A 15,016-nucleotide genomic window follows, 5' to 3' on the forward strand; every position below is an offset into this window, starting at 1 on the left:
TAAGGCAGTGTCACTGCAAAACTACTTGTCTCCCAAAATGTATTTGATAAAATTAAGGATTTAACTCATCTTGGACGATGATGAGCAAAAAGTTAAGTTAAAAACCTTCAAGAGCTGTGTCATATAAATGTATCTATAAAAGACATGTTACTCAACCTACTAAGCAAATGTTACAAATTAGCATGAACTACTACTACTAGAAACTTAACTAAAAATATAGTTTAAATAGTAGAACCAGGAAATTATGATAAGATTGCCATTTTAGAATAGTGCAATGAACTTAGCTAGAAACTAGTAGAGTAAATATGTTTTCACTCTATGTAAACAACATAAAATAAGAATGATTATTATGAAATATGCACTGAAAACTACAAATAAATGTTGTAGTAGGAAAGGAATGAAGGATAGGCCACAAATATCTTAAGCTCTCACATGATGAATATCGATGGCATCTAAGAACTTTTCAAAATTTTGAATCCATTCCTGATGATTACAAACACAGGGAATATCAATAGATATTGCAAATTAGATTGAACTTAATTCATTAATTTAATAAACAAAAATTTACTATAAAGAAATAGTGCATTTATAAAGTACTTCATCATCACTTTTATCTTTCTTATCTGAAACAATGTCATTTCCTAATAGCTCCAATTTCTCACCCATAAAAAATGATGGTCCCAAACTTTTAGATTCAATATAATCACCTTGCAATCTCTTTTCAAATCTCTGGTCACTACAGTTTAAGAACTAATTCAATAAACACCCGATTCCCTTGCTTTGTAACTTAAGGTACCTATGTTTGAACCTAGATTCCAAGCTTTAAGTAAAGTACTCTAGAAACTCCATGAGCTCTTTCACTGGCCTTCTCATCTCACTTTTGAAGTAATAATAGCTTTTCTTCATGAGCTTAATTCATAGTGCAAGCAATTAGGGACATTTAATAGACATCTTTGTTACATCATCTAATTCTATCAACAATCACACTTGCTTGCAACACTTATGGATAATTCTTAACAAACTCCCCTAGTTTTGACTTAGGAATTCTAATTTTTTCCAAGTAACCTAACATAGGTATCATATTTTTACACATACCACAGCCAAACATTAAAGGGTATTCATTGATATCATTAACAATTTGATGGAGGGTTCTATGTTTTGGACAACTTTGATGGAAAACATAAGAGTTTTTAAGAATTTTTAAGAGCTTTTGCTTTTTGAAAAGAGCTGATGAGTTCATATCAAAGATCAAATCTTGTGAAATAAAAATGTAGAAATTGATTTAGTGGTAAAAAAAACAAGATTAATACTTGTAAATAAGAGATGTAAAGGAAATGGCTTTGGTATACCTCAAAACTACTGGTATTAATAGAGATTACTTAAGGTCTTGAATGCAAAGATAGTAAGCTCCTTATATGGATTGGAAAAACTATCATTATGTATGAGAATTTCAATATTTCTATATAGAAGTACTTGTAGCATTAATTTTCTATGATTCCACTTGCATGGAACTGCTAAGGTCAATACATGCCAAATATAATTTCTCAAATTATTTATTTTAATTCAAGATAAAGATTGAACTTGAAAAAATAGAGGAATCCTTTTATGCATGGACATCAATAATTTTTAGCATTCAATGCAGGGAAAAATCCTACCATTGTTACATATGCTTAGGATTTAGGTAAGACCTTTGAGAATTCATAATAGTGTTGAAAAATTTTATGAATGCAATGAAACAAGACAAACATTCATAAAAAGGTAAAGAAAAAAGGGAAAAGACTTGTGTAGGGTAGGTTCATCAGAAAAAGATCATAATAATCTAATGCAAAAACAACCAAAAGCTAAACAAGAATTAAACCAAGTGTAGTGAATATAATTTCAAACATAATTCTTGAGAGAAAAAAAAGCCCTTAATTTAAGCATGAAGCTTATAACTACAATTAAAATAGATAACAACATTTATTTTTTTAATAATCTAAATTACCAATAGTAAGAGCCAAAAACAGGTGGATACTGATATTCAAATGCCAAGGTACATGTTCACATATCGATTGAACAAATAAAAAGCAACACAAAACCAATCTCAACTATCCCAAGAACACATAGCTATCAATACAGAATACTAATAAACAGTTGATATGAAATGTTTATAAAAATACAAAAGAACAATTTTTTTGTATGTGGGAGAATCTTAAAATTTATTTCCAATATTCAATATTAAAATTTAAGACCATTAGAATCAAGACTTTAGAATAATTTAAAATAAAATGGTACTATTATTTGGATAGGCATGTAGGAGTGCTATAACCTTCCCCATATATAACCAAACTCTCAAATCCCATTCTAATTAGTAAACTAGAACATATTCTTTTAGGGACCCTTAGTCAAGCTTAGGAGCCTCTTAGAAGGATAGATTCATTTGGTGGCCAATCACACCTAGTTAAAAAGGATTGGTGATGACTCTTCTTATTAAGTCTAACTATAGATTTATGGATCTATAAGTTATGACACATTAGGTTTCTTAGCATGTTGGCAATAAATAAAAGCATATTAATCTTTATATTTGGACTTAGATGAATCAAACATTTTAACTTCATCACTAATTCTTTAATTAGCCAATCTCATGGTTATAGATCATGATGCTATGTTATCATAACCCCCTAATTTCTAAACAATGTCATTGTAGCTTGACAACCTATCTGTGCATGTTCTTGATGTATAATTAAAATCTTTTCATCATTAAGCATCTCTATTAGAACATTGAGCAGGTTTTGTATTTACTCAAATTTTGTTCAACCACATTAAGTTTTGCCCTTGATATTAACTCATAAATAAGCTTTAAAACAATTCTAAACTCTTATTTCACTTTGGCCAAAGATTTCTTAAGTTAATTCAATCAAGACTAATTGAGATACTCTCACACAAAATAATGAATCCCATCTTGATTACTTCATCCATTTTCATACGCCTCATTTTATCCCCAACAATACTTGACTAGAGCATTCTTCGTTAGAACCACAAATAAAGTAAAGTCAAAGTACAACATTCATCATATAATATTATAAGTAATCTTAAGTCAAAGTATCGTTTATACAACCATCACATGAAAATGTAGCTGTAGACACTATGTGAACTACCACATAGCATTCTCATCTTAGGTCATATTCAGTGAACTTGTTCTTGTAATAAGCACCCACTTGTTAGCTCAAGTTTACCAAACTTCAACCTATGAGATTGGTTACTTGCTTCATAAGCAAGAGCATAACCATGTGCCGGTCTCAACAGCTTTTATCAATGTCTTTTCTTGACTATGCATCTACTAGGAACAATTTAGGAATAATGCTTTAATGCAATGATAATATCATAATTACATTCTCAATGTCGCTCCCTTGGAAAGCATATTTATTCCATGGACTTTGTCTATAAAATGAAAGTAATATCAATTATGTGCATATAATCTCATAAATAAAGAATACTTTTGATAACAATAGAACTACATAATATGACATGTATCCCATAGCCAACCCAATTGGACTAAGGCATATTACCAACAAATTCTAACTTTTTAGAGCTAGAAAGATAAAAAGAGAAGAGCTTGAAGAGAATTGAAGAGAAAAGAAGCAAACTAGGAAGCTTTTAAAACAAGCTTGGATGAAATGAAAATATCTTGTACATGTGGCATCCTAGCTAGCATTTTTCTATATTTTAATTGGTTGGAACACATCATCCTTGGCCTATAAATTGGAGTAGTGGCTAACCAACGAGGGATTGAGATTAAAGAGTGAGCTTAGAGTAGATTTTAGAATGTACATTCCTTTCATTTACTTTTCTTGTTCATTTTCTCTCAAGCATTTCCTCCTTGTTCTTTTAAAAGGATATTTGGGAGAAAATTCCTTTAATTTTTCAAAAAAATTTACTTTTCTTGCATTTATTTTTCATGCACTTTAAGATTCAAGCAATGCATTTTACTTATCTTTAAGTTTTCTTGCATAATTTCAAGCTTTTCCATTACTTTCTCAATGTTGTTTGGCTATTTTCAGCACTGCACTACATTCGGTTTTCATATCAAATTTTTAAGATTTCTTGTGAGTTTTGAACCCAATTTTTTTCTCCAAACTCTCAATTCATATTACTTAAAATCTGGAAAGTTTCACTTGCAAATTCATTCTACAAAGTTTTCTAAAAATCTTAGAAATTTTGGTTGGAGATTTGGTAGCAAGTGGTGACAGCAAATGAGTCTTCTCTCATTGTTTGGCATTCAGTCCATTCTCTCCGTGTTTTAAGCTTGTTATTTTATTTGTTTACTTGCTTTAATTCATTTCGTTGCTTTGAATCTGATGTTTTATAGGGCTATTTGGCTAATTTTCTCTCAATTGGTCTGTTTTTACATTTTCTGCACTTGATTTTTGCAGAAGTTTATCGGGCCTGTTAATGCATTGTTTTGATTGATTTCTTTGTTTGAACTTGTAGTTGACTTGTAGATCTAAGTTCTCTTAGCTCATCTTAAGTTCATTTACACATTAGGATTGTAGATCTAGGTTCTAATTTCGAAATTGTTGCATTTCCAAATTTGAAATTACTTTGGATTTTGCAAAATTTTAATCTTCCTCTGCATTTTCTCTTGAATAATTTAAGTTCTATTGAATTCTTGTTTCATTAATGTTCTTGCATCTAAGATTCTGTATTAGGAAATTTTTTATTAGAATTGAAATGCATTTTCATTTGAAGTCCAATAGTTATAGTTTCAGTTTAGGTAGTTAAGTTAGGTTAACATTTAATTTTCACATTCAATATTTTCACTTGCTGTTTTGTTTTAATTTTAGCTTTCTAATTCATGTTCATTAGTTTAGAATCACTTTTCATTGATGTTTGATTTCAATTAATGAAATTTAGTTACTGTTTTTCTTAGGATTTCATGCATGCTTTCTTTACATGTGCTTAGTATGTTTTCGGTTATTGCAATTTACTTCCTTGTTTTTACTTTTGTGTTGAGCTTAGATTAGTAATGCTTCTTGTATACATTGGAATTAACTTTAGAATGGTTATGCCAATAAGAGGTACTTAGTCTGGATTTTTAACCAATTCTTATAAGAATGATATCTTGATTTCGATCACTATTATTTACTTAAACCATCTATGTGCTTGCAGAAATCTCCAATTAGTATATTGCTATTTAACTTCACATATGTATAATTTATCTGTTAGTGAAGAAGATGATATAATACTAATTGCTTGTTGAATTGAAGATGGACATTTTTATGTTTCGACATTGCATTTGTTGTTTCAATGCAGTTGAGTTGCTTTCTCGCTTTAATGTGTTGCTACTAATTGGTTAGTACTAAATGATTACTACTTAATAGGCTCCAATAAATGATTACCATTCTTTGATCTCGGCCATCTCAGGCTTCTCATAAGCCTCTGCTTTTGTATGCTTTGTCCTTAGCCTTGCTGCTTTTTGTCTTTTGGCTTCTATCCTTGGAGCCACATTCACCTTTTTTTTTTTTTTTTTTTGTTTTAATGGTGGGAAGCTGTTCAGGTCATGTTGCTGCACTTCAAGTTTAATGGCGGGATGATCCGGTTTTGGTGCTATGCTTAAAGGTTTTATGGTGGATAGATCGGGTTTGGTTGCTTGCCCTTTCAGGTTTTGCAGCAGTGAGATCAAGTTTTTGTGTTGCACTTTCCTGGTCGACTAAAAGCATATCAAGCCTAGAGGGTAGTATTTTGGGATTTTCAAAAAACTTGGATCGAATTTGTCACCGTTATTTTCTTTAAAATTTTTATTGAACTAAAATTTATATTTTTTATTGACTTAAAAATTATATAATTTCATTTAGCGAAATCCAATATATTTGTAAATTATAAGTTATTATTTAATCATATTATTTATTATTTAAATGAAGAATATTGGTTAATGTGTTAATATCAAAGCTTAAAAATATTAAAATTAATTTGATTTTTGTCAAAATTAATAGAAACTAGCAACGTGCTCTCCCGTGCTTTGCTATGGTCCAATTTTTTTTAACAGTTAATAATATTAAATTTAATAAATTAATACATAATTTTGTGTATAATTTTTTAATAAAAGTAATGATTAGTGAAAATTCATCAACTAATTTATGAATAATATATTTATTTCATTATCATAATTTATATAACAAATCAAATTCATTCTTTCAAATTTATTTTTTCAAACATAATTAAAAAATATTAAAATAAATAATTAAAAACAAAAGAAAAACTACAAAAAAAAAAAAAAAACTCAAATAAAAATGTCACATAGACACTTTTACTTAGCAACAGTATCGGATCGAATAAAGGTGAATTTATATTCATTTCAATTTTAACCTAATATCGATCATTTTGACTTAACTCATTTTTTATTTTTAAAAATATCATCATTATATATATAGAAGTTAAAACTATGGGATACGGATTATTTTGGCACTTCTACCCCCACTAACTCCAACCTCAATCTAAGTTTCAAAGGGAAAAAAAAAAAAAAACTTAATTTGATCCCAGATTTTTAAAATAATTGTACATATTTGAGTCAAAATAAATCAAAATTTATTAGATATGAATTATTTTATTAGTTATCTGTAATGATTTTTTTTTTCTTTCAAAATTAAGGTTATGGATATAATGACACTTAATTTTTTATTAATAAATCAATAATATTTATTTTATTTTTGAAAAGCAATGTTACAGCTCACACTTATATTATTATGTATTTAGATTCAAATCAAACATATTATTTTTAGCATTATCTGCGTAACTTCATCGAAACAGAATCCTAATTAAATTAAGGGCAAAGAGAGTAACGGATGAAGGGGCTTGGAAACATATTTGGGTTGTTCATAGTATGATGAAAATCCAGGCTTGGAAATGTTGATGTAAGAAATTATCATTAACCATTGCAGATTGAACATCAATATGAATGGAGGGAAACAATTCAAATAGCCAACATTTTAAGAAATGGTAATCCAATCTTCTGTTTTTATAATTCAAAGACTGACATTTATTTGCAACCAAAATTAAAAGAAAATACTTGTTCATCAACCAAATCTCTCAACTCTTCGGCGACGTAATTCTTCCAAAGGAAGATGACGAGAATCACGAGACACTTGTCGTGATAACCCACCATTGCTGCTTCGACTCGTTCCACACATCTCACAAATTCTTAACCAACCGGAGTTATCATATGTACATGCTTGGCATCTCCATATGCCACCAGTAGTTCCCCTGCCAGATATTCTCCGTCTCCTTAACCGAAACATGTCCCTTATAAACCTTAGAGGCCACCTTAACGCACTACTGAGCCCTCTAATTATCATAGTCAATGGATCTGAACCAGAATATGAACCCTTCATTTTTACATAGAGCATCCCAGCAAGTATACCACCAAGGTGGCCAAGAAATGAGACACCAGGTACAAACATCTGAATAAGAACCAATTCTGCCCATGCCGCATGACGGGCTGGTACAGTAAGTCCATGCACATTAGTGTAGTCTTCTGACTGAGAATTGAGGACAACTTTCATGGCAAAGAGGACACCCGAAAATCCAACAGCATATTCAGAGTAATAGGCTCTCTTGTAATCAAGGAACAAGAGAAGGGATTTAGCTAGTAGCAAAGTGATACCTTGTGACATACCAAGGAGAACAACGACCATAGATGCAAATTCAGAGCTCCCCATTGAAGTTTCCAATTGGATCCCCTTCCATAAGAGCGACATCATGTTGTAGGCCAGGTGAGATTCACCAATATGGTAGAATGATGATAGGAAGAAGCGTTTCATGTCTTTGTTCTGCACGATATAAAAATGAAAACAGATTACCTACTAAGAAAATGACATCAGATTAATATGGAATATACAAGTGCCTATGATGCCTGGTACAGTAAAATTATGGATCTGGAGATTAATATAACTTATATCTCGTGAGGATGCGAGAATGAGGTATTGCCTTTCAACAGTTGGCAAAACATAAGGAAAAAACGAGGGATATTTATGAAGTAGATTTAAAACATGCTACGAGAAGAAAAACAGTTGGTTTATGTAGCAAATTTAGGCATGACGTGTAATACGAAACCAAGAAAATTTGAAAAAAAAAAAAAAAGCTGTTTGCCACACTTGCATAAAGCAACCATGCACATGTTAATTCAGCAGGGTCTTAATATGTTTATGAACTCGTAGATGCATTATTTTTGTATTATTATGATTACTCGTGCACATGTCCTAAAGTTGCTAATTTCCAATAGTAAACCATGGATCTCACAAACCATCGGAGTAAATTGAAGATTGGTCAGTAAAAGGGATTAATGCCATGATTAGCAGCATATCTTCAGTTTAGTCTCATAAAACAAAGGTGTAAAGAGTTATGGCTAGGTTGGGGGGGGGGGGGGGGGGGTATATGGGATTAGACTTACATTTGAAACTACTGCTTTTTGGGACATACCATTTCTGATGCCTTAGGGTTTTACTAGACTATATTGTTTATTAGGAATATTTGCATTAAGATTTTTCCCTATGGGTTTCTTTTAAGATTAAGTCTTACAAAGAAAAAAAAACATGATGCATTTGGCAACTGAAGTGGACCAATTTGAAAAATTCCAAAGGTATTTAAAGGAATTTCAGACACGTTTTGTAAAATCTAATTAAAGAGGTGTTGTTCCAAATAGCACGCTAAACTTCAAAAGCATGAGACAAGAAATTTCTTTTATATCTCTATCCTTTCTTTTCTTTGTACAATATTAATAGAACCAGATTAGAAAAGTAAAATACAAGAATACCTTGAGAATGAGATGAGGATTAAACCAAACCTCATCGATAGAAGGGAGGAGAGAATCCAGGAAAGAAGGCCTTAGATACATGAGTGTGTTAGCAGCCAGAAGGCCGGCGGTGACAGGGGGCTTCCACGGCAGTCTGTAGTATTCGTTGACGGCGTGAACAGCCAGCAGCGGCAGCAGCCCCCGAGAAACACCTCCCCCTCCGCCTCTCCATCTTCCGCCGTCCATCCACTTTCTTCTTTCTTTTATTATTCCAATTCCAATTCCAATTCCAATTCCAATTGAAGTTATTTATCAACAAATGAAGAACCTTTCCGCGATTATGCTTTGCGCTTTCCAGACTCTTCCTTCTCCCATTCAATAGTATTCACTTTTCGTCGGTTTTATAATTTTAAACCGAGATTGCTGAAACGCAGCGTTTTGCCCTAACAGATAGACACGTTTTTTTCTAAAAAAAAGTTAATAAATAAAATAAAAACGCTTCCTTCCTGCTACTGTGTCCGGCTGGCTGTGGTATAACAGATACAGATACAATTGAGTGAGAAGCGGAAATGGCAACCGCGGCAATGGGCGGTGGATTTGTGAATGTGATGAAATCGGTTGATCATATTGTGAGAGGTAATGGCGTTTCCTTGTTGGTTAAGGCGGCACCGACATCGACATCAGGCAATTTCTTCGTGTCTCTAAAGAGAAGAGGATGGCAATTATACTGCAGTAATAGTAACAGTGATAGTTACTTAAAATTGAGGGATGAAGAGCTGATGCGACAGTGCGAGATGGAAACCTTTAAAGCGTCGGGACCAGGGGGACAGCACCGTAACAAGCGAGAGTCCGCCGTTCGAATCAAGCACCTTCCCACCGGTATTGTTGCTCAGGTCAACGCGATTACTTTCTTTTTCTTTTCTCCTTTTCTTTTGAAAAATTAAATAAATAAAATTGATATAATATCACATGTTGTAGGCTGTTGAAGACCGATCACAGCACAAGAATCGTGCATCTGCCTTAGCACGCCTTCGCACTCTCATCGCTCTCAAAGGTATTTTTCATTTTCTGCATTTCCAAGAAAAAACTTGGCTTCTTTAATTCTAACTGCTGTTTGATTGGTATGAAGTCAGAAATCCCGTCCCTCTCCGCACATATTCTCCTCCTGCAGAGCTTCTTCAAATTCTTCCTCCAAACTCAACACTCAGGGCGTCTCATTCTGGTCCCCAAATTGGACCCAATAATCCTAAATTTGTTTTGGTATCTGTCCTCGCACTTTTTCTTTTTTCTTCTTGTCTCTTTTGCCGCCTTAATTTAATTATAGTTTACAGGGCATGCAGGCTCTTCTGGATCTAATCTTTGCAGTTGAAGGTTCTGTATCTGAAGCCGCAAAGTTTCTGGGGTGCGTTACATCTTTACCTATAGTTTAAGAAGCCTCTGTTACTTCCATTACCTTCCTTCCGACTCATTTTCACCTGACTCATCTATTGCGCCTGTGCTCTCTTCTGGTTACACAAGAATGAGTCAAAATCTATCTTCTATTTTTGACAGTAGAGACTGATAGCCATCCCTTCAGGAATATAATGAATCTCTTTAAAGGGGGAAACTGGTCTGGAAAGAAAAACACCTTTAATCCTTATACATAATTGAGCTTATGAGCTTAGAATTGCATAATTCAAGTTTCAGCGTCTTATTGCTAACTGTTCTTCAGATGAGTTGCTTGATAGGTTAGTTAGCATACACATCACACCGCATTACAGTTATCCTTTTTCTAATTTTGCAGGATGAGTACAGGGGCACTGTCACGGTTAATACTATCAGATGGTTCTCTATGGATGGCAGTTAATGAGCTGAGAGCTTCCAAGGTAGAACACTTAACTATTACAAGATTTATGATTTTTGTTTGTTTCTTTCTTTTCCTTTATCACGGAAATAACTTGTTGAACTCAAAGAAATGGGGAAATTTTTATTTAACCATGCAGTATGCTAGTATTTTGTTCCTTATACTTGGTCACTGTTTTTGCTCTATTCCCAACCTTTTCTCGTTCCTATTTGTATTGACTGATTATCTTGTTCACTGAACACATTATTGATAATAACATCAATAATTCTAAGAATGATTTGATAGTAGTAAGAGCAATGAAAGCAATTCAACAACTAAAACTTGAAGTTGTTAAGTAAATAGGAAGAAATCTTTTAAAAAAATTCACGCCTATAGCACCTTATAGCACAAAATATCATGAATAGTTAGAAGTGGAAATTTTGACCGGAACTGAAAAACTGCATGGAACAGAACTCAATTAGACTCAGATTGATTGAAAAAAGTCAATGATTCAAAAGTTGAGAAAAACATAATTGGAGGCAACTTGAACATGACAAAACCCAAACCTGAGAAAGACTTGAACTGAAGCGATGAAAACTCAAAGTGACATGAACCTTCAACAACCCGGAATGGCCATCTTTTCTTTATTTATGACTAAATGCCAAAGAAGAAGCTTCTTTTTCCATTTTTATTTTTTGTACTTTTGGGTAAGTCTAAAACGGGGACTATAGATTTGACCATTAAAGCTCAACCATTTTAAAGTGGGATAACAACCTTTAGACTTAGTTTGAGTTATTAGGAATAAGCTTCTTTGGTTGTTCCTGCTTCTATAATGGTAGGACTACCAAACTGTTAAGAGCCCCCTCCATAGATATAGACTGAGATTGTTTAAAAATGGGTGATCAGCATTCAAGAAGTCCACCATTTAATAGGAGCATATAAGTAGGGTAATTTTAGACTCTTCAGTAGTTACAAAGAACTAATAGTGAGATTTATCTGTCTTTTTAGTTATGTTATTTGAATATTGAGCATATAAGGATTGAAATTTGGCTAACTATATTGTCTTTGAGTGAGGAAAAGTTGCTGTGCATAAAAGGGATTTGCTAACTAGATGCTTCATATTGGGGTTATATGCTTTCTATTGAATAGTTGCTTTCGTTCTTTTTCCCCTTTTCATTTTGAAATTTTCTTTTTCATGCCTTTTTTGTGCTGGCCTCGCCATGTAATGGAATTTGATGGCTTAGTGGTTCATTTATTTTAGGAATTAAGTGTAAATTTACGAATATACTTATGTGAGTGGTTCAAATACCACTAATCTTTCAAATATTTTAATTTTACCATTATTATACTTTTAATTTTGGAGCAAATTTACCACCATACTTCTACTTTGAAGCAAATTTGATCAATATGTAATAGTTGAGAAATTTCATAAAATATATCGGCAGAAGTTGTTTTATAATTAAGAAGAGAAAGAATTTTGAAAATGACATGGTTGGGAAAAATAAGCATGAATCTGTAATCCAAAATTTTCTTTTTATTTTCCTTGTTTTTCTTCTTTCATCATGGCATTCTATTAAATGTAAAGTCAAATCATGACTTTTGTAATCCAAATTAAAAGTATAGTGATCAATTTGCTTCAAAATTAGAATATGATGGAAAATTTGTATTTTTAAAATTATATTTTGAATTTTAAAATAGTTTTTAACGAAATATTCTTCAGCAATTAGTAATACGGTGATAAAATTTCATTAATCAAAAGATTACTAGTAAATTTAAACCACTCAAATAAGTAGAGATTTTTTTATTTGGTTAGAGTAATTATCTATATGATCTTAGTTGGTAGAGAAGCATTAAAAGAATTTATGTCATTGAATTTAGAATTTTGTGTTGGAGGTCCACAGGGTTTGAAGCCACTGAAGTAGCATTGTCAACTGTGGATGCTAATTATTTCTCTACATAATAAGGTACATTAATTTCTTTTTTTTTTTTTTTTTTAAGAAATGAAGCAAAAGTGACAATTTTTTTGCTACCTAAAATTGTCAATGTCAAAATTTGAAAATAATACTTTTTTAGTGGCTTTTTTTATTTATATGAACTTTTGGTTACATTTATTGAGCAGCATTCTTTAGTATACAAATTAAAAATTCTTGAATTAAGATTCTTTGGGGTTTTCATTTTGCTTATGGCAATGTGGTTGTTTTCATGCTTGTTTGCATCATCGACGGAATACGTTAGATGCAGGGAAAACAATTGTGAGCCTCGAGAATGTAATGGTGCTAATGGCATGTATCATGGTCATGAACTTCATCAAATCTTGCATAATTTACTACATAATAATTAAATTAACCTTGGCTTTGTGGGTACTTTATTTGCTTCAGCTGGTTAATGTTTTGTTGTAAATTTGTTCAAATCTACTGCAAGTCAAGTCAGGGCAAATATATGTGATGCGCTATAGGAATAGATGATTCAGAATGGTTATATTGCAATCAGGGGTAGGATATTCGACATTAATGCCAATGGAAAAACACAAGATTTCCAACTCATACCTGTTACTCTCGGGATTAAACATATATGAAGCATTGCTTTGCATTTCCCCTGGGGAAAGGCCGAACTCGTTTACCCAGATTGCGTTTGTTCATTTCCCTTCATTAATTGTTCCGAATTGGTTGTAGGGGTACTTTTTATTAAGAATAATGATGATGCAAAGGTTTTTTTTTTCTGATAACAAGATCAAAATTGTTTCAATCATTGCTTTCCAATTATGCAAGGACTGGGAGCAAAGAAATCTTCTTTTTTATTTTTTTAATTATGCTGTAAAAAGTTTCAAGGAGTATGAGAAACCAATGAAGAACAAGAAAGCTTAACTTAAACAGTTGCTGTTTATTGTTGATAAAACCAATGCTCTTAAGAATCTTTAGATCTCAACTTTTTTTTTTTTTACTCCAAATTCAATACTTGTGTTGAATTTAGATGACCGAGGCTGATATTCCATCAAGAACTACTCTGAGACTAGAAACAATTTTCTAGTTCTAACAGCATGCGGGCAACTCACACTTTAGCTCCCGTTCCAACCACAACAATTGGAAATATGCAAGACCGTAAAAATTGGGAATTCTTGTAGATCTAATAAGCTCAGCAGAGCAAAGCAAAAGAAATCTGGAAGTATATGGGAGGCAGTAATCAAATCTTCTATATTAGACCCACGGTACCACGACCAAATTATACAATAGAGTTTTTATTCAACTTAACAATTTTAGGTAATGTTTAGTGAACAAGATTATGATAAGATAAAATCAAATGATATTATGAATAGGATTAGATTAAATAATATCATTTTATCTTATATTTAATATATGCAAGAATTAGAATAAAATAATTTATATATTGATCAAAATCATTGACAGATGGTTTAAAGGCTCACCCAAAAATTTTGATTTTTTTTTTTATATATATATGTTATTTTCATAATAATTTTGAAATTTTTTTATAAAAAAACTAGTTTGGCCCTTCAAACTTAAATTTATTGTGTTGATGTATATTATTCTTTATTTTATATAAGTATTTATATTGGATATATAGTTACAAAAATTATTTGTATCTAAATATTACAACTCTTAATTTCAAAAAATATATAATTCTTTAACTTGTGTTTACCTATTATAAATATTTTTCAATTTAAAATGAATAACAAATTTGTCAACACTAAAATTTTACAAATATGTAATTTTAAGTTTAATATATATACAAGTATTATAATAACTAAAACCAATTTGAAAAATATCCAATTGTGATTCATTTTTTCAATCAATTTTTTTACTATATTTTACATGCTTATTTTATTTGAAAGTTGTTATGTATCAAAACAATTACTATGATTAGTTTAAATACGTTTTTATTTTTCATAATGTAAAAATATCATGTAAAAAATTATAAGGTTTTAATTTATATATCAAAGTATTTACTTTATTGTTTTAAATTTTAATTTATTAAAAAATATATTTTTTTGTTATTTTTTTCATTTTAATACTTTAAATATTAAATATGACAAAATAATATGTTAATATTGTAAAAAAATATAATGATTTTATTTTATAAAGAATATTGTTAGTGATTTATAATTAGAAATTGTGAGATCAATGTTTAATATATTTACATATTAGCTTACTTATAAATTTAAGTTTTGTTATTATATGTTTTCATTTTTTTTTATTATTAATAGATTTATATATTTTGAAAAAAAAATTATTATAAAATATGATTTTGGCCCTTCAAAATTAAAGATAAAAATCCGTCATTGGTCAAAATTATATTTTCTTAAAATTTATATAATTTAAATTATTGATGTAATTTTTAAGAGTATAAAAGGACATATAAGTTCAATCCCATAGATTAAAAATAATCCCTTCTATTTTAAGAGAATTAAATCA

General features: G+C 30.9%; 2 protein-coding genes across 6 annotated transcripts; one reads left to right on the top strand and one right to left on the bottom strand.

Annotated features, from left to right (window-relative positions):
• Nucleotides 1–6,889: 6,889 nt before the first annotated feature.
• RBL14 (RHOMBOID-like protein 14) lies at nucleotides 6,890–9,013 on the bottom strand. The gene is made up of 2 exons (XM_022917854.2): nucleotides 8,789–9,013; nucleotides 6,890–7,805 (listed from the first exon to the last, which is right to left on the bottom strand). The coding sequence occupies exons 1-2, from the start codon at nucleotides 9,011–9,013 to the stop codon at nucleotides 7,053–7,055; spliced, it is 978 nt and encodes a 325-aa protein (XP_022773589.1). The 3' UTR covers nucleotides 6,890–7,052.
• Nucleotides 9,014–9,120: 107 nt separating this feature from the next.
• On the top strand, nucleotides 9,121–12,965 carry LOC111315820 (Class I peptide chain release factor). 5 transcript variants are annotated; one of them, XR_016330572.1, is made up of 7 exons: nucleotides 9,121–9,660; nucleotides 9,746–9,821; nucleotides 9,897–10,027; nucleotides 10,099–10,169; nucleotides 10,551–10,632; nucleotides 12,483–12,553; nucleotides 12,825–12,965. XR_016330572.1 is itself a non-coding variant. In XM_022917856.2 (7 exons), exons 1-6 carry the CDS (start codon nucleotides 9,337–9,339, stop codon nucleotides 12,509–12,511), a joined length of 705 nt encoding a protein of 234 aa, XP_022773591.1. In that variant the 5' UTR covers nucleotides 9,121–9,336; the 3' UTR covers nucleotides 12,512–12,553; nucleotides 12,825–12,965. The 5 variants fall into 5 exon arrangements, 4 of the variants coding, with proteins under 4 accessions (XP_022773591.1, XP_022773592.1, XP_022773590.1 ...); XM_022917856.2 differs by having other exon boundaries at nucleotides 12,491–12,553; XM_022917857.2 differs by lacking the exon at nucleotides 12,825–12,965 and having other exon boundaries at nucleotides 12,483–12,696.
• Nucleotides 12,966–15,016: the final 2,051 nt, after the last annotated feature.

The sequence above is a fragment of the Durio zibethinus genome, chromosome 20, assembly GCF_047325235.1.
Source record: "Durio zibethinus cultivar Kanyao isolate XHJ-2024 chromosome 20, ASM4732523v1, whole genome shotgun sequence".
Taxonomy (NCBI): Eukaryota; Viridiplantae; Streptophyta; class Magnoliopsida; order Malvales; family Malvaceae; genus Durio; species Durio zibethinus.